Here is a 23,669-nt window from a genome sequence, read left to right as displayed (position 1 = left end):
TGAGTGAGTGAGTGCCATTAAGTTGCTGTTAACATCCACATCCATATAGACCATTTCCAGGATGATCTGTCCCCAACCTGATTCTTCAGGTCTTCAGATGGTATAATCACTGTCACTGTAATTGGGTCAATCAGCCTTGCTGCTTATCATCCTCTTCTCTTTCCTTCTGCCTTTCCCAGCATTATGGTCTTCCCAAGGGAGATGGATCTTTGCATAATGTTTCTAAAACATGATAAATTTGAGGCTGGTAATTTGTACCTTGAGTGAGAACTCTGGATTGATTTGTTCTATAGTCCATTTGTTTGTTTTTTTGGCTATCCATGGTATTCTGAGGAATCTTCTCCAACACTAAAGTTCAAAAACATCTACTTTTTCTATTCTGCTTCTTCAAAGTCCAACTTTCACTTGCATAGAGTGTCACAGGGAAAACCACTGCCTGCAAGGTTCTAGTCTTTGTAGATACGGCACAACATGGCATCTGAATATCTGCTCCAAGGCCCCTTCATTGCTACTCTGCCAAGTGCTACACTGCATTGTGTTTCTTGACTGCTGGTTCCTTTATTGTCGAGAGTCGACCCTAAAACCAGATGCTATCCACCACTTCAGTATCTTCACTGTCAGTTCTAAGGCTGATTGCTGTACCTGTTGTGATTAGTTTGGTATTCTTTGTAGTTAATCACAGTCCCATTTTTTCACTGTGCTCCTTGACTTTCATGACTAGAGCGTGCAGATCATTTGCATTTTCAGCTAACAGAGTAGGAAATTCCCTAACCTTTCTAAAAGCCAAGACATGCGGCCAAAAAGAAAAAGCAATCCAGCCACTATTCTGATCATTTGGTTGCAAGAAGCTCTTTCCCATTGCCCCTTTTTGATGTTTTACCAAATGAAAGAAGTCACTGCAATCTGGAGATGGAACTTTATGATTCCCTTTTCACAGCAGGACACAGTATTTTTTAACAGTCTTCTATGATGAGAAGTGATTGCTGCTCTGTGGGGAAAAAAAATTAGGAATCGAGTCATATGTTTATTTCAAAACAAATAACAAACACAAAAAACAAAGACAAGAATTTGTAATATTTCTAACTGTTGGACTTTTTTTAGTGATGTTTTTCTGAATGTTGAAACATTAAAATAATCCTGCCAATGCATGCAGGTAAGATCCACCGTTATTATATACACACTGCAGGAAGCTGAAAACTATCGTGCTGACCTAGCAAGGTAGCCCAGAGTTGTTATGCCTGTTTTGCTGAGGAAGGGAGTGTGACTTGTGAGTGGGAACCCATCAGTATAGTCCAATACTGTTGACTGTTCTCCTGGAGTTTTATTGGGAGGTTCAGGGGAATGCCATGGAGAAGCATTTGAAGTTCATTGAATCACTATTGCTATTTGCAGTGTTATATTACTGTAGTGTTGAATGTTAGGCAAAGTAGCCAATATAAGTTTCTTGTTCCTCCTGGTTTGGGCTGCTGCTTCTCCCTTGGTGCAGGTATTGCAGCTGAGGTAGCCTGCCATGTAGCTGAGCAATAATGAGTGTTTTTCTTGTATTACAGAAGTAAATATTACGAGTTTATCCTAATCTCTGGTACACTGCCTGGAAAGCAGAGCCTTGGAAAGGGCAGTAAGTTGGGTTCAAGAGCCACTATATAAATGAAAGAAAGCAGGAGCAACAGTGATTTGAGCTATATTTCATTGCCCATCTCTCAAAAAATGGCAGACGAACAATAAAAATCATGAAGATAAAAGAATTATAAGTAATAGTCATTAAAACAATTATTCTTTGCTTGCTGGCAAAATGGCCACAAAGTTCAAACTCCCTTGAAAGATTCCAAACGCTGAGACCGACTATTGGGAAGGCCTTTCTCATATTGCTGATTTTGTGGCAAGACAAAAAGAAGGCTGTTTCTCCAACTTTTTAAAAGCCTAGGTAGGCTTCTATGGGTGAACTCACTCTTTGAGATAAACTAAGCCCAAGTAGCAGAACCAGCACCTCAAACATGCCTGGAAACAAGCGAATAACTATTGGATTTGTTTAAATGAGAGAGTCACACAGTCCTCATAAGCAGACCACTCACATTACTCTGGATCAGCAAATTTTCCAATCGCTTTGTAACTAATCAGCTCCATATAGAAAATGCCATAAAATGTCCAGGTGGGTATGCACCTAAAGCATGCATCACCATGGGCTGATGTGACATCTTCAGGAACAGATGCAATCCGAGAAAAGATCTATGGTCCTGGTAGATCTAAAGACTAAGAACCTGTGCACTAGTCTGTCAAGATACATATGACCTTATACCAGGTGGTATCTCTTGTATTCAGGTAGTATCTCTTGTATCTTTTAAAGTCCTGTAAGATCTTAACCTGCTCATTTTCCAAAACCTTCTCAACTTGATGGCCCCAGTGGCTCTTGCTACATTCAAATCCAAACCTCGGACAAAGTTTCCAATGAATAATTTTGGCAACTCAGTCATGACACTGCTTATAGTCAGTTTGTGAAATTTTACTGCAGCCACTGATTAAATGTATTAATCAATAATGTAAATGTAAATAGTAATGTAAAATAATAATAATGTATAATAAACAATGTAATAATAATGTAAAATGTAAATAATCTATTATTATTTCCCATAGTTCAGTAAGAGGAATACATGTTAGTTAAACCTGTTTGTAGTGTATATGCTGAGTCCCACATGGATGAATACATTCCTAGAGAATAGGTTCATTAACAATCATTTGTCATAGTAACCAAGTGGAAACAATGAGTTCAGAGGCAAATATACCTCTTAATTTTAAAATCTGCGGGCCACAAGCTAGGAAACCACATTTTTCTTTCAAAACAGTACCCACTTCCTGTTGATACCTTGTCACAGTGCCCAAATAGTACATATACGCACACACCCAAAACTGCTTTCATGTCAGTATGGTGCAGAAAGGAAGTGACTCCTGTAGTAGGCCCCAAGATGAGGCAATTTTTTGTTCTGTAAGAAGGTCCCAGTAGGGCTGTCCTACTCAGCAGGTGGACTTTTGATTTGCCAAATCCATCAACTATAATCAAGTGCAAAAGGCAGAAACTGAGAAGTAAGGAATTGAGTGCCTCATAGCATTTTTGGAGACAATTATTTCACCCAGGCCTTTGGCAAGGGAGAGTGAGACATCTTGCTTCATTGCACTTGCCATCTTTTATCTTTATTGTTTGTTGATTTTATTGTCATTTCTTTGCTTGATTGTTGTGAGCCACCCAGTGACCTTGAGAGTCGGGTGGCATACAAGTTTAATAAATAATTATTATTATTACTATTAGCATTAGTACTGGTATTATTGTGCCAAAACTGAGTTCACAGTTTTTTCATGCAAAAATAACTCTATCCAAAACTTTCTTCATTTGACCAGTATAATTTAAGATAGCTGAGTGGAAGGGTTTTGGGGAAGAGTTTTTTTTTTTTTAATAATTGGAAGTCAGAAATCTTTGCAGAACTACTGAAAGTCACCTGAAAATCTACCAGTAGATCCCAGATGAACTTCTGTCTGCTACGATGCTTTAAATTTGTATGATCTGTTCTTTTCGGCTATAGTGAACAGATGTATGTTGTATATGAAAAGCGATGAAAACACCTCTGTAAAGTAATACAGTAAAAAGAAAAACATAACCACACTTAACAAGGGAATCCACCCTCTTAGTCCTACCAGCATATAACAGTGTAGAACCTCTGACAGTAAGTAAGTAACTTTATTGATTAGTCAAATGACCATATCAGAAAGTTGGGCATCAGCCACTATAAGATATAAAATATAAAATATGATGCCATAAAACAACTAAATAAAATTAGCTAAAATATACTATGGTGTGATAAAATACAATAGGGTAAAATGGAGATGAAATTGTAAGATAAAAATGCAAGATGTAATAAAACAGGTAATAAAATACAGAAACAATGTGAGTTTAAATGAATTCATCACCTTTACATGCCACCCCAATGCGTTCTATAAATTGCGTTCTCAGTTGTACAGCCCTAACCATAAACTTAACAGTTCTATTGACCACATTCGTATTTGCGCCCTGGAGGAAGTAACATAATCTTTTGTTACAGTCCCAGTATGTGGTTCTGTCAATTAGTGTCTGAAGGTATTGAGCCCTTACTGGGGCATATAGTTGGCAGTTAAATAGGACATGTGCAATATCTTCTACTTCGGGTGCTCCACAAACACATGTCCTCTCAAGGTAAGGCACTTGGTGGAATCGTCTGTATTTGACCATAGAATCTAGTTGCCTCTGACAGCATTAATTAATAGGCAACTGGTAAAAGGAATAAAAAGAGGTACATAGAGATTGTGGACAGGGCATCACTCATTCTCCTTCTCTTGCATTCTTCACACTGCAGCATCCCTAATATCAACCTATATCTATTTCTTCAAATCTTTGCTGTTATCCTAGGCTAACCTATCCAAGGACACTTCATAATCTTTCCAAGTTCAGAAAAATCAGTTCATGGTATATCACACAGTATACATATACAAAATATTCTGAAGTCTTTATGTTTAGCCCTGGAGACATGGTCTTCAGACCAACCAGCCTAAATCTCTGGGCTGTGGCCCTGGAAAAAATGGTTACCACTGCAGAGTTTAGACAACCTTCAGCTTTATCTCTTGTTTTCATTTCTCAAACTCAGGGAGATGTGAAACTTACATGTTGATGTTTGGAAGCATCTTGCAACCAATGAGGACAAACAAATTGTAATGTAATCTATGTAAGACAGAGTTGCTGCAAATAAGGAAATCTACCACTCTGGATGAAGATTTAGGTAATTGGGTTTAGGTAATTCCATTCTCATTGATTCCCAGCGCAACTTCTGAGTGAACTCTAAAATGCATGTTTAATCCCTGAAGCCTTGATGGTATGGGACCAAGTTACTTGGCCTCAACCCAACTCAGTCCACCCTGTTTTAAGATCTGTAGTGGAAGCTATTCTTGATTGCCTACTACTAAGAACTGTCCAATTGGCAGGAACAAGAGAGAAAGTGCGTCTTGAGTTCATTACCATCCAAGGTTCATCAATCTCCCTAATCACAGACCTTGAGGAATGCCCTAAAAATTATTCTTTCTATAGCCTTTTCTTATGGGACTACACTGGTTTTAAGTTCTCAGTATTCTTAGATGGTATGTTAGCTTTATTATTACTGGCTTAGTACAAAACAATAATCTGCAGGATGAAAATGAAATAGCAGCAGTGAAAACTGGGGAAAGGGGAATAGAGCAAGAAAGCACACTCTTTAATACCGACATGGCAATCTGCTCTGAAGAGAAGGAATGTTATAGGAATCCTGATTCTTGTAATGTTATTTTTTAACATTTTTTAACAACTTAAACAAGATTTTCCTCAGTATGGCAAATTGTAGGACCACAATCCATAATTATTAGGCTGACTACAACATGATGTTAATGTTGTAAGGACATCCTAATATTGTGAGTAATTCTGATAGATGTGGAAGAGTAAACTCTGAATTCTGATAGGGCATCAAGAAGTACTGCCCAAGCCTGTTGGTTCAGGCCTTGCCTGACTGATTATACATTATATTATATTAATTATATGATTTGAAAGTACTTATATAACACACACACATACACACACTCTTTCTAAATATACTTTCTAGAAAATTTCTGATCCTTCTGATATTCAGCCATAAGTGTGTTCCCTGGAAAATCTGATTCTTAGAGCCCATTGGAGAAGTGAACCCTGGAGGACTCTCTGATTTCTGTCATTATAGTGAGATTCCACCAATGTTCTTTAGGACATGACCTAGCCAAATGTATGGCAATGCCCAGGGCTGGTGTAGAAAGCTGATTGTGATTTGTTGTGATGGCAGATATAGGCAGATTGGTAAAGGACAAATTCTTTGCTTTTGTAAGGAAGAAACTGAAAGCCAGGAAGAAATAGTGAAAACTGTTCTTTTTTTCCTTTCTGGATGGTTAACTTAAGAATGGTGCTGTCACTGCAGAAACTAGATGGCTGAATCCATCCATAATCCTGGGTGGCTGGAAACTGGGATGTTAGCCCAGAAACTGTCACTCACCGTTTCGTTTAAGATTCTGCATGACTCTGGACATGCCAAATCTATAGAACAAGTGGAATTGAATAGATTTTTACTAAATCTTGATAGGTCCATACAAATTTGGGAGGCCATGAATTGAGAGCCAGTTTGGTCCAGTGGTTAAGGTGCTGGACTAGAAACTAGGAGTCTGTGAGTTCTAGTCCCGCCTTAGGTATGAAAGCTGGCTGGGTGACCTTGGGCCAGTCATTCTCTCTCATCCCAACTCACCTCACAGGGTTGTGGTTGTGGGGAAAATAGGAGGAGTAAGGAGTACTAGGTATGTTCGCTGCCTTGAGTTACTTATAAAAATAATAAAGGCAGGATAGAAAATTAAATAAATAAATAGTTTTGGCTATGTAAACATTGGTTAATTAATTTGTTGTAAGTTTGTACAATCTTTTGAGGGCTAGAGGTCACTTTCAGCTTTTGATAGCCATGTCAGGGGCCATACTTTAAAAGTTGGGTGTGGTCAAGATAAGGAACTAGGTGGGACCAGAAAGAATAAAATTAAAGTTAAATTACTTGATACAGAGCCAGTTTGGTATGGTGGTTAAAGCCCCAAGCCAGAAACAGGGAGACTGTGAATTCTAGTCCTGCCTTAAGCATAAATCCAGCCAGGGCCACAAGGGGGGGGGGGAGCAAGCTGCACCACCCTGGGGGACTGCCAAAATGAGCACTGGGGGGGGCGCCAAAATCGGCGTGCAATCCATGTTTGCCCGGGTGACACAGACCCTAGTTGCGGGCCTGAATCCAGCTGGATGACCTTGGGCCAGTCACTCTCACTCAGCCCTAGAAAGAAGGCAGTGGCAAACCAGATCCAAAATCTTGCCAAGAAAACTGCAGGGACTTGTCTTACCAGTTGCCAGGAGTCAGCACTGACTAGAAGGCGCATGCATATGCACGCGTGCGCACACACACACAGACACAAAATTACTTAATGTGTTAATAAATTCCCCCTTCTTAAAATGTATAATTCAGCTGCAATTTTTGGGACTTTCTGGGGAACTTGTGGCCATCTCTTTTGCCCAGTTTCATCTTTTGTTTCGTTTTCCTTAAATTTTAGCTCTTAAAAGATGTAAACCATCTGCCCACAGTCTGGCTCCTTCAGTAATGTTGAGGGTACAACTCCTCAAATTCCTAGCTAATATGGTGTAATAATGGCCGAGAATTCCAGGATGGGGAAGGCTAAGGTAAATAAACAAGAGGCTAAAATAAATTACTCTCTAAGGGAATTTTTAATCTAAAGAAAGTGCAAGCAGGGCTTCTTCAAACCTCTCAATGGCAGTAGGAATCCCAAGTTTCTTCCCCCTCACCATGATTTATAAATGTAGTTTAAAAAGTAGGTAAACAAGTCTGATACCAAAAAACTAAAGGACAAGTGGGAAGATGCTGGATCCATTAAGCTCATTGTAAAAACACTTAACAGATGATTTCAAGTTGGCAAATGGCTTCAAATAAGTACCTTTGCAGAGAGAAGGCCATGGGATACCAAAGAGATTCTTAATGGAGATAGAAATAGGCCCAGGGATGTTTCAAGCAGTAATGGGTAGGGTGCTTTAAAATCAAATTGCGGGGGTCAAAACAATACAAGTATGTTTTCTCTGTTCCCTAGGTTGTTTCAATTTATTGCAATCCTCATTGACTGCAAATTGATCGTTCAAAATCTATGTGATCATCATGCAGTACATATCGTCCACATTTTAGCACCCCATCACAAGAAAGATATTAGCATGGTCCTGGCGAGCAGCTCTGATAGCTTGAGTTGTATTCAGGCTGTGACCCCACAAAAGTTCAAAGGAGGAAGGAATATTCCTTGCCAAATTCTGCTTCCTGTTTGTTTTGCCCAATGCCCTGCTACTACAAAAAGTCACACCTAGCATTCAGCATGTGTTTAAGAATCTCTAAAAACAAGAGGATTAATCTTCTATGGCAGTCTGTTCTAGTCTCGTGCCATCAAGAAGTTCTTCCAAATGTTCACTCCATAGCCCTTCTCTGATTTTTGGAAACAGTTGATTCAGTCCCTCCCCTTGGGAGTGTAGTGTAGAGAAGAGGTCAATGGCATCATCTCTAGAAGGATGACATTTTTATTTCTTAATGGTCTGACCCAGAGAAGTGCTGAAAAGAATAATGAAGGTAAATCGTGCATCAGTGAACATGGGAACAGGGTTTATTTTCAAGCATTAAAAGTCAAAGTGAACAGATCCTCAAAGAAACCGATGGTGAAGGGGATGAAGAGTGGTTAACTGCAGTGGTTTGGGAAGCCCAATTAAAAAGTTAGGAGGTTATAGCAGTTCTTTTAGAAGACGTGCTATATTCCCTGATGCTTTAAAAGAGTAGTTTGAAAAATAGCCAGATACCTATCTTAACATTTGAGTAGTTTCCTGAACAACATGCTGTAGTAGATTTGTTGGAGGCTCAGGAAATGGGGATCTTACTTTCAGCGAATCTTTCCTGTTTTTTGTTCAATTTCCAAGGCAGAACCACTTGTCAAAGATCCCTCCCCTTATGGTAGGTTTACCAAATGTGGCCCAGCACCATATTTTAAAATACGATACTTTCAAGATTTGCATCTCTTTGCAGATGGTTCCAAAAAAAAAAAAAAAAAGCTAATCAGGATTGGACCTGATTAGCATTTGGGTCGGTACCACCAGCATATCCCAGGACTATAAGGTAAACTGGGAAGTCAAAAACCATCCCAGAAAAACCCAATGGCAAACCACTTTCATATTGCTATCCAATAAATTATGTGAACATAACTAGGAGTCAAGAGAGGCTGCTTTTTAATAGATGTTAGCAGACATTCTAATATTGGTAGCAGGATGGAACTTGGACAAGCCTAAAAAAAAAGCATAGCTACATATGTCTATATCATAGTGCAACCTGGTGCCCTCTAGATGTTTTGCACTATAACCCCAGAGACCCAGATTGGCATAGCCTGTAGGTAGCAATTAGGAGAATTGTAGTCCAAGGGTATCTGCCTTACAGGTGTACTCCATCCATACAATGTCACTGATGTATTTCCTTCAGTGAAAAGTCATTGGCTTTGCAGATTCTAGATCAGGTGCAGTGATGGAGCATAAAGATGGTCCATCCGCTTATGCCTAGGTGACATTTAGCATCTTTTCTAAATAAACAGAAACCAGAAAGGCCTGAGTGGAAATTCAATCAAAGTATCTCACCAAGGAAGAATGGGCCAACAAATCTCAGTTAAAAAAAACAGTGTTCCAAGAATAATGGTGTGTCTGAGGCTGCTCCTGAAACTGATGTAGCTCATAAATGGGCCACCCATTTAAACAAAAGTCAATGGTAAACAGATCAGTGCCATTCATTATCTTAAGAAACCATGCAGGTGGAAAGCAGTATTGTACAAAATAAAATCCAAGATCTGGAGAAGAAACACAAGTACTGTAATTTGGATGGAAGGAAATGTAATGGGAACACTTTAAACTGGATTCTTGCAAATCAGAGATACACTGAAGGGATACTTTTATTGGACAAAGATTGCATGTGCTTGGGCAAAGGTGGGCAGCCTGCACCTCCAAGTTCACATATAGCCCACAATCTTTTTTTTTTTTTTTGCAGTCATTGGAATCCCCTTTGACCATACAATAAAACTTTGGCTTCCTGTCATAATGAGATGGGAACTGCACTGTAGTGCAATCTTAAAATAAGTGAGGCATAATTTAGGAAAGGAAAAGCCTTCTCTGCGCCTCAGACCAGAAAGTCCCAGCCTTACCTACATGAATGATGTGCGACCATTTTGAATCATCAGCCCATCTACTGTGGTATCTGCTGACTCTACAAACCCCTTAAGTTTGGCCTTGGGTCAGCAAATTCTTGCCTACTCCTGTTTTGGTGATAGGGCCAGTACATTTTTAATACTACCTAAAGCTCTTCTAGGTCACACTTTCAGATGACCTCTAGATGTGCTGAGTGACAATTCCTATAATTCCCAGCCAACACTGTCATTGACTGTACAGTATATGACAGGCATCGTAACCCAACATATTCAGAGGGCATTAGGTCTGGAAAGTCTGGAAAATCTACTTGGGGTAAGTCCAGGTAATGTGCTTTTAAAGCAGTATGCAAAAGAAAGCCATCAATGATTAGCATTAAATAAATATTGGAGAAGTTTGCTAGGTATTGCTTTAAATGTATACAGTGAAGGCACCCTTAATGGGGTAATGGATCATTTTCTGAGCCTCAACAAACTTGTGCTGTTCTCAATGGAGCATGCAGTATTCATAGCAAGGGAACATGAAGGAATGATACAGGTATCAAAAGCCAAAGAACTTGCAAGGAGATGGACTCTGGACAGAATGTTATGAAATATTTCCAAACACTTTTTCTTTGGCCCTGATTTATTTATTTATTTAGCCACCGCCCATCTCCCCCCAAAGAGGGGACTCTGGGCAGTTTACAACAAAGATAAAAACATTAAAATACTCTAATAAATATAAATACAAATATGACATAAACATAAACATAAATACAACATAAAATCCAGATGATGGTAGCAGTTGGAATATCATTCACATGTATCTAAAGGGGCCATTTAAGGTGCTAACCATCTCCAGTTGTTATTACTTCCCTTCCCACCCCAAGCGAGGTGGCAGAACCAAGTCTTCAATTGTTTTCGGAAGGCCTCAAGAGATGGAATCTGTCTTATCTCTGGAGGAAGAGAGTTCCAGAGGGCGGGTGCTACTGCAGAGAAGGCCCACTTCCCAATTCCCCACCGGATGGAATTCTCTTACAGACGGGGTCTGTAACATGCCCTCTCTGTATGATTGGGTGGGACAGGTTGATGCAATGGGGATGAGACGGTCCCTCAGGTATCCTGGACCCATGCCATGAAGGGCTTTAAAGGTGATAACCAACACCTTGAATTGCACCCGGAAGCAGACTGGTACCCAATATAGCTCGCAAAGCAGCAATGTAACATGTGCCAATCTAGGGGCACCAAGAATTGCCCACACAGCTGCATTTTGGACCAGCTGTAGCTTCCGGATACTCTTCAAGGGTAGCCCCATGTAGAGCACGTTGCAGTAGTCTATATGGGAGATGACCAGGGCATGAGTGACCGTGCAAAGGGCCTTCCGGTCCAGGAAAGGATGTAACTGGTGCACAACACGAAGCTGTGCAAAGGCCCTCCTGGCCATGACTGCCACCTGCTCTTTGAGCAGGAGTTATGAGTCCAGGAGAACCCCCAGATTACGCACTGGGTCTGTCTGATTTATTTGCTTAATAGGTTCCTCTAGAAGAAAATTTCACCATCTTACAAAAATCCTAATCATTCCTAAACAGGACATTCTATCAACCTTTAGCCCTTTTAAAACTAAGTTGTAAAATTTTAGTAGTCATCACCCAAATGAGGCAATGGAATAGTATAATAATGCTGATTGGTGTGGGTTTTGTTGCCAGGGTCATACAGCAGAAAATATCAGGAAAAAAAAGGATTACTGTAAGCAAAGTCAAGCACCAACTAGTAATATTCCTGGATCGGGAGGCCCTTCGAACAGTCACTCATACCCTTGTTATCTCACACATAGACTATTGCAATGCACTCTACTTGAAAAGTATCCAGAAGCTTCAGCTGGTCCAGAATGCAGCTGCACAAGCTGTTTTTGGTGCCCCTAGAAGGGCACATATAACACCGCTGCTGCACGAGCTGCATTGGGTACCAGTTTGCTCCCGGGTCCAATTCAAGGTGTTGATTATCACCTCTAAAGCCCTATATGGCATGGGGCCAGGTTATCTGAGGGACTGCCTCTTCCCCATTACATCAGCCCATCCCACCCAATCGTGCAGAGAGGGCATGCTGTGGACCCCATCTCTAAGACAACTTCGTTTGGCGGGGTCCAGGAAGCGGGACTTCTCTGCAGTAGCTCCCGCCCTGTGGAACATGCTACCCCCGGAGAAGAGATTGGCTCCATCGCTCCTGTCCTTCGGAGGAGTCTGAAGACCTGGTTCTGCCGCCTCGCTTGGGGTGGAGAGGGGAATAGATCTACATGGGGATGGCTGCTATAGACCACTTCTCCCACACTTGGACTGTTTTAGATTCTTTCTCCACTTGGACTTTTTATCTTTACTCTTATTTATATTATTTATTATTGTAATTATATACTGTATATTTTATGATTGTTGTTTTAATTGATTATTGTAAACTGCCCAGAGTCCCCTGATGGGAGGAGATGGGTGGGGACAAATTGGATAAATAAATAAATATTGTCACTCTATTCTACAAATCCTTTTGATCATCTGGAGAAAATCTCTTGCAACTTCTGAAGAATATGAATTATGAAGAATATGAATTTTGGCAGGAGTTTACTCCTGGCAGTTGTGGTATTTTTATAATATTTCTTCAGCTCATATCAAAATGGACAACTTTAGATCTGATTACTTTTGGATATGTTAGCAGGGGAGTCAGGCTCCCCTGCTGTTTGCTTTATCAACTGACCATTTGCAAAAGCCATTGTGGTAGGAACTTGTAATGAACCTCTCATTTCATACCACTTGAGTAAATTTTGAATGAGATTTCACTTGATGGACATGTCAGTTTGGACAGAATTAGGACCAGTTGCTTCCCCATAAGTATAGCAGCATATATAGGCATCCTATATATGCTGTTGTACTTACAGGGAAGCAACTGTCCTAACTGCCTCTGGTCCATGAGAGAATCTCTTAAGGCAATCAGGCTGAAGGTTGAATTGGACATCTGGAAACTAGCCCCCAAACAGAAGTTGTTGTATTTGTGATGCTTGGTTACCCACGTGGCTTCCAGCAACCAACATCGCTCATAAGTTATGGTGATTCACATCCTTACCATATGTCTTCACCACTGCAGTGCACTAAGCTGTCTTTGAAAATGACTCGGAAGCTACAACTGGTCCAGAATACAGTACTTATTCTGAATTCACTGCACTGGATGCCAGTAGACTCAGACCCAATTGAAAGTTCTGGTTATGACCTACAAAGCTGTTCATGGCACAGTACTAGGCTGTATTAGGGACAATCTTACTTAGAATGATTCTGTCCTTTCTGTGAGGTTATCTAAAGAGGGCCTGCTTAGGACCTATACTCTTGAGAGATGAGAGGAATGTGGCCCTGAGAGCAGGCCTTATGGAACAGACTGACCCAAAGGTGGCTTGGCCCCCTCATTCCTGATGTTCAGAAAGGCAATGAAGACCTTTCCATAGGTATTCAACTAGTAATTTTATGGTAACTGGGCAGGAAGAAGCACTCCATCCATGAGACACTAGATTATAATTGCAGCCCATGCCACATTTGAACCTCCAGACCTCCTACATCAGCAATCCCTGTATCACCTTGTCATCCAAACACCCAGTGATGCCATGGAAGCAAGCATTCACCATAGCAGCTCTATTTGGCAGCCCTATTGCAAGCCAGCTGGACGTAAGAAAATGCTGTATGAGATCTATAAAGATCAACGATGATGATGATGATGATGATGATGATGATGATGATGATGATGATGATGATGCACTACATGTTTTCCTGCTGTGAGTGTCTTCTGAAAAGAGCTGGAACGCTTCCCTTTCTTAAAGATAGAGGATACCTATTGAGTCTTCTATAATATGACAGTTTTGGCAATTATCTGATAATCTTGAATGCCAGCAGCCTCTTTCAACATGGCTGCTGTTAATAGTAACATATAATCGGATGGAATTCCTGCAGACTCTCAAAATCTCACATTCCCAATATCCAAGAGACGTTGAAGATTAGAAAGATTTGTGTATTAGATTCTTCTATGAGGCCATCGTGGAGCATTCCCCAATATTTTAGGCCTTATTTTTCACCTTGATTTCTTTCTGAATGCATTTATTTGGAATGTTATTTATGATTTTAAACCCCCTCCAAATTTGCACTGCTAAAGTGTACTAATTACTTCTGAATTTTAGTTGCACAATTTTGGGTTGCTCTGGACAGGGCACGAGATTAGAACTGGGGTCTGCATTCCCACCCTAGACATAAACCAAACCAACCATATTGTGGCTTAGCGCAACATGTGAACCCAGCTCTCCACTCATTGGATTGAATCTAGGTTTCAATGAATCCAACACAGAGCATTTTGCAACCTCAATCTGTAAACCAGTGTTTCTCCTAGTTGAAGTCCACACGCCTTAACATTGCTGAGATTGAGAAACACTGCTGTAAAGAGGGGATGTGTGCAAGGTGCTTGAGTGAATACTGTTGACTGATTTTAGGCATTTTAAAGGAAGTTGATTTTTCTAGATCCATTTCTGTTTGGTTTTGGGTTGGTTTTCAGGGCAAAAAGAGCTTTGGTCCTTCTGTGGAATGACTCTTGCCAAGAGAGAAAGAAGTGGGGAATGCACTACTGTTGGAGATCTCTGCAGCATTCCATCCCAACAACCACAATACCTTTTGGGATGAATCCTCAGAATTGGCCATTGGTGGCAGTGCATTACTTGGATTACCATTTCCAAGAAATGTGTTGGGGCATTAATGCTTGCGGAGAGAATTGGAAAAGAGAGAGATAGTTGAATGTTGGACAGAGTTAAGAGTGGGAAAGGAGGAGGAGGAGATCTCTTGGAATTAATCGCTGAGGATTTTTGATGTAAATATCTTATGCTACCTGTTCATGTCATTGTTACATAAAGTTTTAATTGTTTATGATCAACTGGTCCTCTGGGTGAATGATAGATAAAATATTTCTCCCCCCATGCACACACACCAGGAAAAGAACTGATAACAGCTGAGATAATATACAGATGTTGATCATTTTGGGGTAGAAGCAGCAAGACTTTAAACTGTATTTATCGCTGAAATAAGAAACTATGCCACTTCTGACCAAATAAGTCTAGTTTCATCACAAAACTATACCACTTTTTATCCCACATGATTTTTTTTCACATATCCATGATATGGTCTAAGCAGATCACCTAGGTATCAGCTATATTGGATCACATGTAGTTTCACCTTTTCTTTTTCTCTAATCTGAGTAAGACACTGATGTCCTGAACTGATGTCCAAACGGGATAATGGGTTGTTGAGGGGCAATAAACTAAACCTCCACTGAGGCAAGATGAATAGGGTGTTTTTCAACTGCCCAGCTGAGTGGTACTTAACCTGCTTTAGAGAAAGAGACTATCCCTTTGATGGTGCTTCTGAATCTGTCATTGTCGGTGGAGGTGGAGGTGGCCTTTATAGCAAGGCTAGGACTGTCTTTGATCACGTCAGGCTGATACAACAGATGCAGCTGGAACTGGACAGAGATAATCTGGCATCAGGACTCAGGCAATTTAAATGAAACTATCTTTGAAAATAATCCAGAATAGTTACAGGTCAAAACAACAACTGCACACCAGTGGTTTATCAGGCACTTCTCAGTATAATCAAAGTTGCTATAATTGAGTGAAAAAATCTTGTTTCAGAATGACCTATGTGAGTTTTCAGAAATAGTAGCTGGGGAACCCCAAAGTTAGAATCCTGGTATCTTATGAAAAATATAGAAGGATGAATCTTGCTTATAAGGAGTCAGCATAGCTCTTATGAGGGGAATACTACTTTCCATTTTTTGTAGTAGTTTGAAAGTGCTAACATGCTTATCTTTGGGACTCAGATGCCAGAGTTTACTTGGACCCGAATTTGGAAACAATCCTCACAAAAGGATCCTGAGTAAAATTAGCAGTCCTGGAATAAACAGATGGCCCTTTCATACACTAGTAGCTGCTTTAAGAAGTTGGATATCCTTCAGTCTTTTTGCTTCTCTCTTGGTAGTATATTTTACTTGCAGACAATATTTAGGCAATCTCAAATCAAGCAAAAGGACTAGGAGAAAGGGTAAAACTAGGAGCTTAAGACAGATAATTACCATTCAAAGCAGATGATTCAGTAAGTCTGTATTGGGAGTTGAGTAATGGTTGAATCTTTTCACGTGGATGCTGTCACTGGTTAGTGAATGACCAAGGATTGTTTTTCCAGTTTAGCGTTTCCTGTTGTTAAGAAAAATGAAAACTGGCACATCACAAGTCAGCTGTTTTGACCAATGGTCTTGTTTTTCTACTTCTATGTAGAATGGGTTCAACCAGTAAATTGTAAGGGAAACAAGAAAGGGTTGGATTGAGAAAGAATGTTTGCAAGAACCAAGTGCACAGCCAGCTTGCAACTTCCTGCTACTGAGATAATCTCCTCTAAATACATGGTGATTTCATTAAAGCATAGTCACAAGGAGCCAAAGACTTCTTTTTTGTTCCCTATGTTGAAGCAAAAGAGGAACACAGCAATCCGTGAATATGAGCATTATTAGAGTGGCCAGGCTTTTGTACTATGTGCCAGGCCTTTTGAGTAGCATGTGGCTATTAATAGACTTGATCTACCAGGTTATCCCAAGGAAAGTTTGATTTCCATTTAACAGAGTTTCCATGTTGCAGTCCAGATATTCTCCCACCCCTCCATATGGTAAGTGGAAGCAGAAGTAAATGGATCCCAAGTGGGAGGAGCTCCAGCTATCTTATTTGTTGAGAGTTGATGCAATTGTATTGGGGGTGTTTCTAGCCGTTTAGTAAATGTAGCTCCAAATGGAACAATGGAACAAACTGAGGAGTAGGAAAGCTTGTTCATATTAGCTATAAATCAAAGGCAAAATTAAAATGGAACATCCTGTCAAATGGTATTTGTTTCACAGCATTTAACTGCTGCCCCAGTCATAGACTCTGGGAAGCTCACAATAAAAATAGAAAAATATATACTCATAAACAATGATACAATTTAGAGGATCCAGATTTTTAAATTGCTCTTAAAATGATCTGGGGGAATAGTTCCCCACCCTTTGCATTTGCATTATTCCTTTCTCCCCATCCTTCTAACACTAACCACGTGTGTATACCATGCATTCATATGCAATTTCCAAGATATTGCCAAGGGGTCTTGCTTCATGGTATATAGAAAATGACTGTTGTTCTGGGATTATGGAATGACCACCTCTGAATCTTTTGAGTTTTCTCAGTGACACCAAATAAGGCTACATGTTGCTGGCCCTATACAGGACTAGTTTATTATTTTTTTCCTAGAGCTGATGTTAAGGCATGAGTGCCTTTGATTATATGGCACTGTCCACACAGAAGAGGAAAATACCAACTCTTAATGCTTTCAGAAGTACAAAAAAAAATCCTTAGAGGAAACAGCCATAAAGAGGGGGGAACCCCCCCCCCAAATATCCCACTGGGGACTTGGCATGCTAAGTTGCAATGTATACTGACCACCTGTTAGAAGAAAAATAAAATCAAGTGTGTGTGGTGTGTGTATAATTAATGCTTCTATATGACTTCAACCCTGGGACTCTACATGGCATACAGTAAAACATACACTGTATAGAAATGAACTAGCATTGATGTACATGGTGTATATTTGAAGTTTTTGTAAGGAAAAAAAAGTGATGTGCTGAAAACAAAGTGACCAGCATGTTGGAAGAAAAATATAGATAAAGAAACTCGAGGAACCCATTTCAGGTTTCCCCCCAATGAGTATCAGATGCTGCTGACACAGAGCAGAGAACTTCTCAAGAAGATCTCCTAACATGGAATAGATCTATGGCTTCATTAAGATTGCCAGGTAAAAATAGGTAAAGAAAATGAATTAAGAAGAGCATCTCAATTCTCTTGTGTGAAAAAGTCGTGGGAGCACCGGAGAAAAACAGTGATCATGGAAACAACTCACTACTGTAAAAATGAGTCAATTAAGCCCCTTGTACTCCTCAAAGCAGAGGGGTCCATGGGAGGTCAAAAAAGTCAAAATGAGAGCCACAACTGCACAATTGAAGCCTTCCCTGTGTACACCCCTGCCTCAAATTGCTCTCTTAATTGCCCTGCCTTTTTCCTCTGGTGTTACGAAAACCATGGTTGAACTTATCACAATTCTTGTTATGCAATGATTCTGTATAAATAATTTAGTCCCCTGCCTTTTTTTTTTTTTTTAGAATTCTATGAACCTGCCACCAGACAAAATGAAGCTTCTGAGCCAGTATGACAATGAAAAGAAATGGGAATTAATATGTGACCAGGTAAGAGACTAGGGTGCTATTTTTAAAGTAGCTATATGAAGCATAATTTAAAATAGCTTCCAATGTGATTTAAACTTCAAAGCTCCTCACATATCTGAGAATTCTGGGAGCTGCAATTTCTGAGGCTGGTGAACATTTCTGATCCTTCGATGAGAAGCAAACAACCTTTGAAAATATGCTGTGGGTATCTCACAAAATGGCTACTATAGAGATGGTGACCAATCACAAAACACCCATTTATTGTAAACAAAAGTGGTGAATTTGTTTCTTGCAGCTGCCTATAGATCTTCAGAACACTCTCTAGCCCCTTAAGCATACCTTTATGGGTGTTGTTTTCTTGATAGGTGAAGATGGGTTTCCAAACAAAGGGGTGATGTAAAAGTCTGTCACTTTGCAACATGTCAGCTTCCCATTTATTTATTTTTTAATTAAAAAAAAGAGTCTAAAGAAATAGGTTTGGGCAGGGAGCCTACAGGCACCGAGGGATGTTCCACAGGCATTTTGGTGTTTGTGGACATTATTGTACCTATGCTGGTTTCATTTGTTTTTTTAATCCATTCACTCATGTCCGATTCTCAGAGACTGCCTGGACAAGTCCCTGCAGTTTTCTTGGCAAGGTTTTTCGGAAGTGGTTTTCCATTGCCTCCTTCCTAGGGTAAGAGAGAGTGACTGGCTCAAGGTCACCCAGCTGGCTTCGTGCCTAAGGCGGGACTAGAACTCACAGTCTCCCGGTTTCTAGCCTGATGCCTTCACCATTACACCAAACTGGCTCTCAACATGTTTTAGCTCTGTCCTAAAATGATAGATCTCAGAGATCCTTCGTAGGATACCTATGGCAGTCCAGTAGAGTTAGAATTCTAGTGTAGATGTGTCCTTGAGAAGATTGGATAAGCAGGGCTATTTTTGTCCTTGCTCCCCCACAGGGAACTGTTACAGGAAAACCATCTCAAGTAGTTCTGTCAGTAGAACACCAAACATTACCCAAAAGATCAGAGCTGATGTCCTGAAACAAGCAGGTTAGCTTTTCAGAAGTTTAGTATATTCAGAAGAGGTTTTGGTTGCATTCACCACGTCTGCTATCTTGCTGTTTGCACGCGTTTAATTTTCTAGGCTTACCAATTTGTCATGCAGGGCTGTTCACAAAGGTTTAAATAGATTGGGGATAGAAGCAACAGGCATGATTTTAGCCCCCATCACATGCTTTCATTAGCTGCTTTGAATAAGGCCAAAAGTGTAAATTCAAGAGACTTGATTCTGACTGCTAGGTGACTGGGCAGATTCCAGCCTCTCAATCAAACTTCACTGCATAGCATTTGGTTTAAAAGGAAGTACATCTGTTTTTCAGAGCACCAAGCCAGGTTTACTACATGGCAGGAAAAGCTGGGCGGGGTGGGGGGTTACTCTTACTTTTGGGTCTGTTTGTACCCACCCTGGTGAGCTAAAAGTGGCATCAAGAGAAGCATTTTTCACTGGGCTCACACATCACATTAAATTATGGTTTATTGTATAAACCATTGTTTGCTAGGTTCACACTTTCTGCTAAGCCAAGACTAAAGAAGGCCCACAGTGATGTGAACCCAGCCAAGAAATCCACTATCACCTTGGCTGAAACAGTTCGAAAACCTGCCAAAGCTAAATGGGTACCTATGAAAGTGGGGTGCATTCTAACAAACAGCTTTTGAACTGCCTTCATGCGTTCCGTGGTGGCAGAGAAACAATCTGTCTCCATCCTGAGATAAACAGGGAAGATAGTTACTCTCTCTGCTAATGATCCAGCAAAGAGCTCTTCAGATAGAGGGTGACTTCTGAAAACAAGCTGCTGGCAGAGACACACAGGGAAAAATGGCACCTGTTCATGCTGTGAAACTATATATTCCTCAGTTTAATAAAGGCACAGGCTTGCGAATGATGCTGAAGAGACAGAAAAAGAGAAGAATGACTCATTCTGGGCCATGCAGATGTCTGTGTGGGATCCAGCTCTTCACAGACCTGCTAAAACAGCTCTGCCACAGGGCGACTTCCCAATGTCCGTTATTTCAGAGAGTAGTCTTAAGGTGTTCCTTGGCTGGGTGGGCAGTTGGGAATCAAGAAAACAGCTCACTGGCTCTTCTGTGTTTTGGTGAAAGCAGGTCATAGGACCCTTGTGAAGTGGAGCCTACTGGCGTCTGCTTTGACTCACAGCAAATACAGTTGAGTGATGGGCAAAAAAAAAAGTTAGCTTTCATTTAGTATGAATCATACAGAAAGTGGCAATGTGTGGAAATGCAGATGTTCTTGCTGATCTTTGATTGGGAAGACATAAATGCGCACCTGTATAGCTGTCTTCACACAACACATTTAACTCAGTCACTGAGTTAACCCACTTGCTGAGTTTGACAACATATTGACTCCTAAATGAACTAGTAAGCAGTGAGTTTGTACATCAGCTAAACCACTAAATAAATTAATAACCCCGGTGTCCTAGTTCAAATTAAGCTTAGTATCTGGTATGAATACAGCCATTAGGTGACCTTGTTAACTATGTTGTTGTTTTGTAAGTGAAGTTCTTAATGGAAAATGGCAATGGCTACAGAGTGTAGCTCACAGAAAAATGGAACAAATATACAAAGAGGCAGCAGCCCTGCCATGAGTTAAAACATCCGCCTCAATGGGTAGATAATGGGTGCATACTGTGTGAACATCTTCAGGTTATCCACCACAACCCTGAGACTTATTTCCTGCCCTGCCATTGCCAACTCAGGCTCATCTGCTTCTGAGGGAAGCTGGTTCTTTTATGGATTCAAAAGATATTCTGAAAGCAGTCTCCCCATTTTACAGAGGGAAGGCAGCTGTAATGGTATGTGGGAAAGGCCTTGGGAGTCAGGGCGAAGAGACACTGCCTAGGGAACGGTCAGATAAGAGACAGCATAGCCTGCAGCTGGATAGTGGGTGGGGCAAGAAGCTCAGCAGGGACCCTCCCTAGTTTCTCAGGCTATAAAGTTGATGGTGGTAGAATTGTACTTTCAGACTTGCAAGATTGATATCAGCCTTACCACGTAGACCAGACAGGAAACACGACCAGATAAGCTAATTCTACTTTATTGTAGCAGAATCATTAACAGAATCTTGCAAGTCTGAAATATATGTACTTATATGTACATATATTTTTACATATATATACACCACCTTGCCAACTCTCTCATTTTTTCCTGTACAGACTTGAACTTGCTCCAGGGGTATCTGCAGGGTATGGTAAAAAAAATCAAGATGGCAACAATAAAGTCAACACTCCTACCATACTCTGAGGACACCCCTGCTTTACTCTATTTCTTAGACACCTTCATTCATTCACAGACAAGTTTTAAACTGGTGCAGTATTATCACTGTGTCCTCTAATTATGGGAGAATCCTTTAAAAGGAAATGTTTCAGCACTTATGGTTCAAAAAATAAGAACAGGAGACAGCACACAATCACTCTTGTGAAACATTGTGTCACGTTGTGGCACAAGGGTGGTGCAATGCAGTTATTATGGGAAAAAGAAGCGGGGGTGACTTGGACAGGACTAGAAGATTTCACATTTAGACAGTGTGTCTGGAAAGGACTATCTGCAATCCGTTCTCATAGCTCCATTGATTTTCTAAAGTCTACAGTTTGCAATGAACAGAGTTGGGGGAAACCTATATAACTTGTCTAGCACATGCCAAAGTATACATTTGCAGGCTAAGGTATTTTAAGAGAAGGGTACTGTTGTGGTAGATCCTGAGATGGGGAACATATATTTAATGTCTGGGCTGTAAAGTCTGAGTTTCCTAAGCTGCAGCAGGCCAGGATATACCATAATGGCCTTGAATATTGAGGTTTCTTTTTCTCTTCATCTTTCTGCAGTTCAGCATGATTCATAAGCATTTAGGTCTGGCAGCTAAAGGCTGCTAAGGTTTGTGCCTACAAGCACCTGCAATATTTGCAATTTTGGTTATGTTTAACATCTGGAATTAGTCTCCTCAGCATCTTCTACAAAAGCAGATACCTCGCTTGTCTATTCTCATAAAATGCTTGAATTTTCAGAATCCCCTCCATTCTTCATGAATTTAATGAAAAAATTGTGTTGTTTCTTTTCTCCCACCCCATCTGTGCCCATCTGTAGGAACGATTCCAGGTAAAGAACCCACCATCTGCCTATATCCAGAAATTGAAGAGCTATCTGGACACGGGTGGATTCAGCGGAAAGGTGACTTTTAAGTGGCTAATATGGCCATTTCGTATTCTCTCCCCTAATTATTTCCATGTTCCTTTTATTCTCTCTCCAGCTGGAAATTTTTGCATAAAAGTAAAAAGATTTTGCAGAAGATGCTTTTTACAAATAAACTGTTAACAGCTGGACTTTCTGCTTATCATAATTTTCTTCCCTAAGGCTGATTTCAGTTTTAGGTGAAACAGAGCATGCATGCATGCATGCATGCATAAATAAATAAATAAATAAATCTGCAAACAAACACGACTGATTTCTTTAAGTGGCTTTTTGATTTCCTGAATTCCTCATGATGAGTAGAAATTGCTATTTTGCATGCTTTTACTGATTTATTTATTTATTTATTTGTTGCAGCTATTTGTATTTCAGAATAACAATCCTTCTTCAGTAGCTTGCAAACAATATTAGCAATTGTAAATAAAATACAATGAGTATTATTGAAAAGGAAATGAAGTCATAGGATCCTTTCCACAGAGCCAGTGATGCAAAAAGGCCTGGTAGGGATGTGGGGTGGGTGGGAGCATATTTACATTTTCTATTGGGTCTACAGCAAGCAGTACACCCATGCATGCCATTCAAAATATATACTGAGCAATGGCATACACATTATTTATTTCTAGGCCTGACCAGAAATGTGGGAGTATTATTTGCAGCAATCATTGCCCAGTGAGCAAAATAGGAAATGCCCAGCCAACCTTACGTTGGGGAGATAGATTGATATCACTCTCTTAACTGGGGTCACACACCTGCATTTTCTATCAAAAAAGCCTGGCCTTTAAAGATCCACATTTTAGTACTAAAACTTTATCAGTTTTGAATGGCTTGCATGCTTTAATACGTCTGCCAGAAACTCAGTTCCTATAGTCCTAATTATTTAAAATTTGAGTCATAAGGTTTATTTGAACAGATCTCTTTATTGGGGTATTTTTGTGATTTGCTTCCTGGGTGTATGATTTTTCTTTGCTCATAACAATAATCTGCCTGCAATCAATACAAAAAGTGCAACCAGCAAAAGAGCTGTTCTGTACTTCACTATTGATTGCAAGGTATACTTAGAGTATGAAATTCCTAGTGCTGTCTGTATTATTTCCCATTGAAGAGTAGATACTTTTTCAAACCCAGGGTCAAAATATAATGCATAGGTAAGTCACAGGGCAAACAAAAATATGCCAGGTTTTTAATTTCTATGGGATTTTTAATTTGTCTTGCTTTCTTTACCAGTTTAAGAGACGAGTTCAAGAATCTACCCAGGTTCTTCGGGAATTAGAGATATCTCTGAGGACAAACCACATTGGGTGAGTATCAGTGGAAAAC

At 40.2% G+C, this 23,669-nt stretch overlaps 1 protein-coding gene across 5 annotated transcripts in view; it reads left to right on the top strand.

Annotated features, from left to right (window-relative positions):
* Window positions 1–23,669, top strand: part of FMNL1 (formin like 1) — a 78,770-nt gene that overhangs the window by 13,352 nt on the left and 41,749 nt on the right. For all 5 annotated transcript variants that reach the window (XM_063300549.1, XM_063300550.1, XM_063300552.1 and 2 more), the window contains exons 2-4: window positions 18,043–18,126; window positions 22,251–22,334; window positions 23,577–23,650. In XM_063300549.1, coding sequence (XP_063156619.1) covers window positions 18,043–18,126; window positions 22,251–22,334; window positions 23,577–23,650 — 242 coding nt within the window. The remainder of the gene's footprint in view (window positions 1–18,042; window positions 18,127–22,250; window positions 22,335–23,576; window positions 23,651–23,669) is intronic.

This window comes from Candoia aspera, chromosome 4 (genome assembly GCF_035149785.1).
Source record: "Candoia aspera isolate rCanAsp1 chromosome 4, rCanAsp1.hap2, whole genome shotgun sequence".
Classification (NCBI taxonomy): Eukaryota; Metazoa; Chordata; class Lepidosauria; order Squamata; family Boidae; genus Candoia; species Candoia aspera.
Note: the sequence above shows the minus strand (reverse complement) of the source record. Positions and strands in the feature narration are given on the sequence as shown.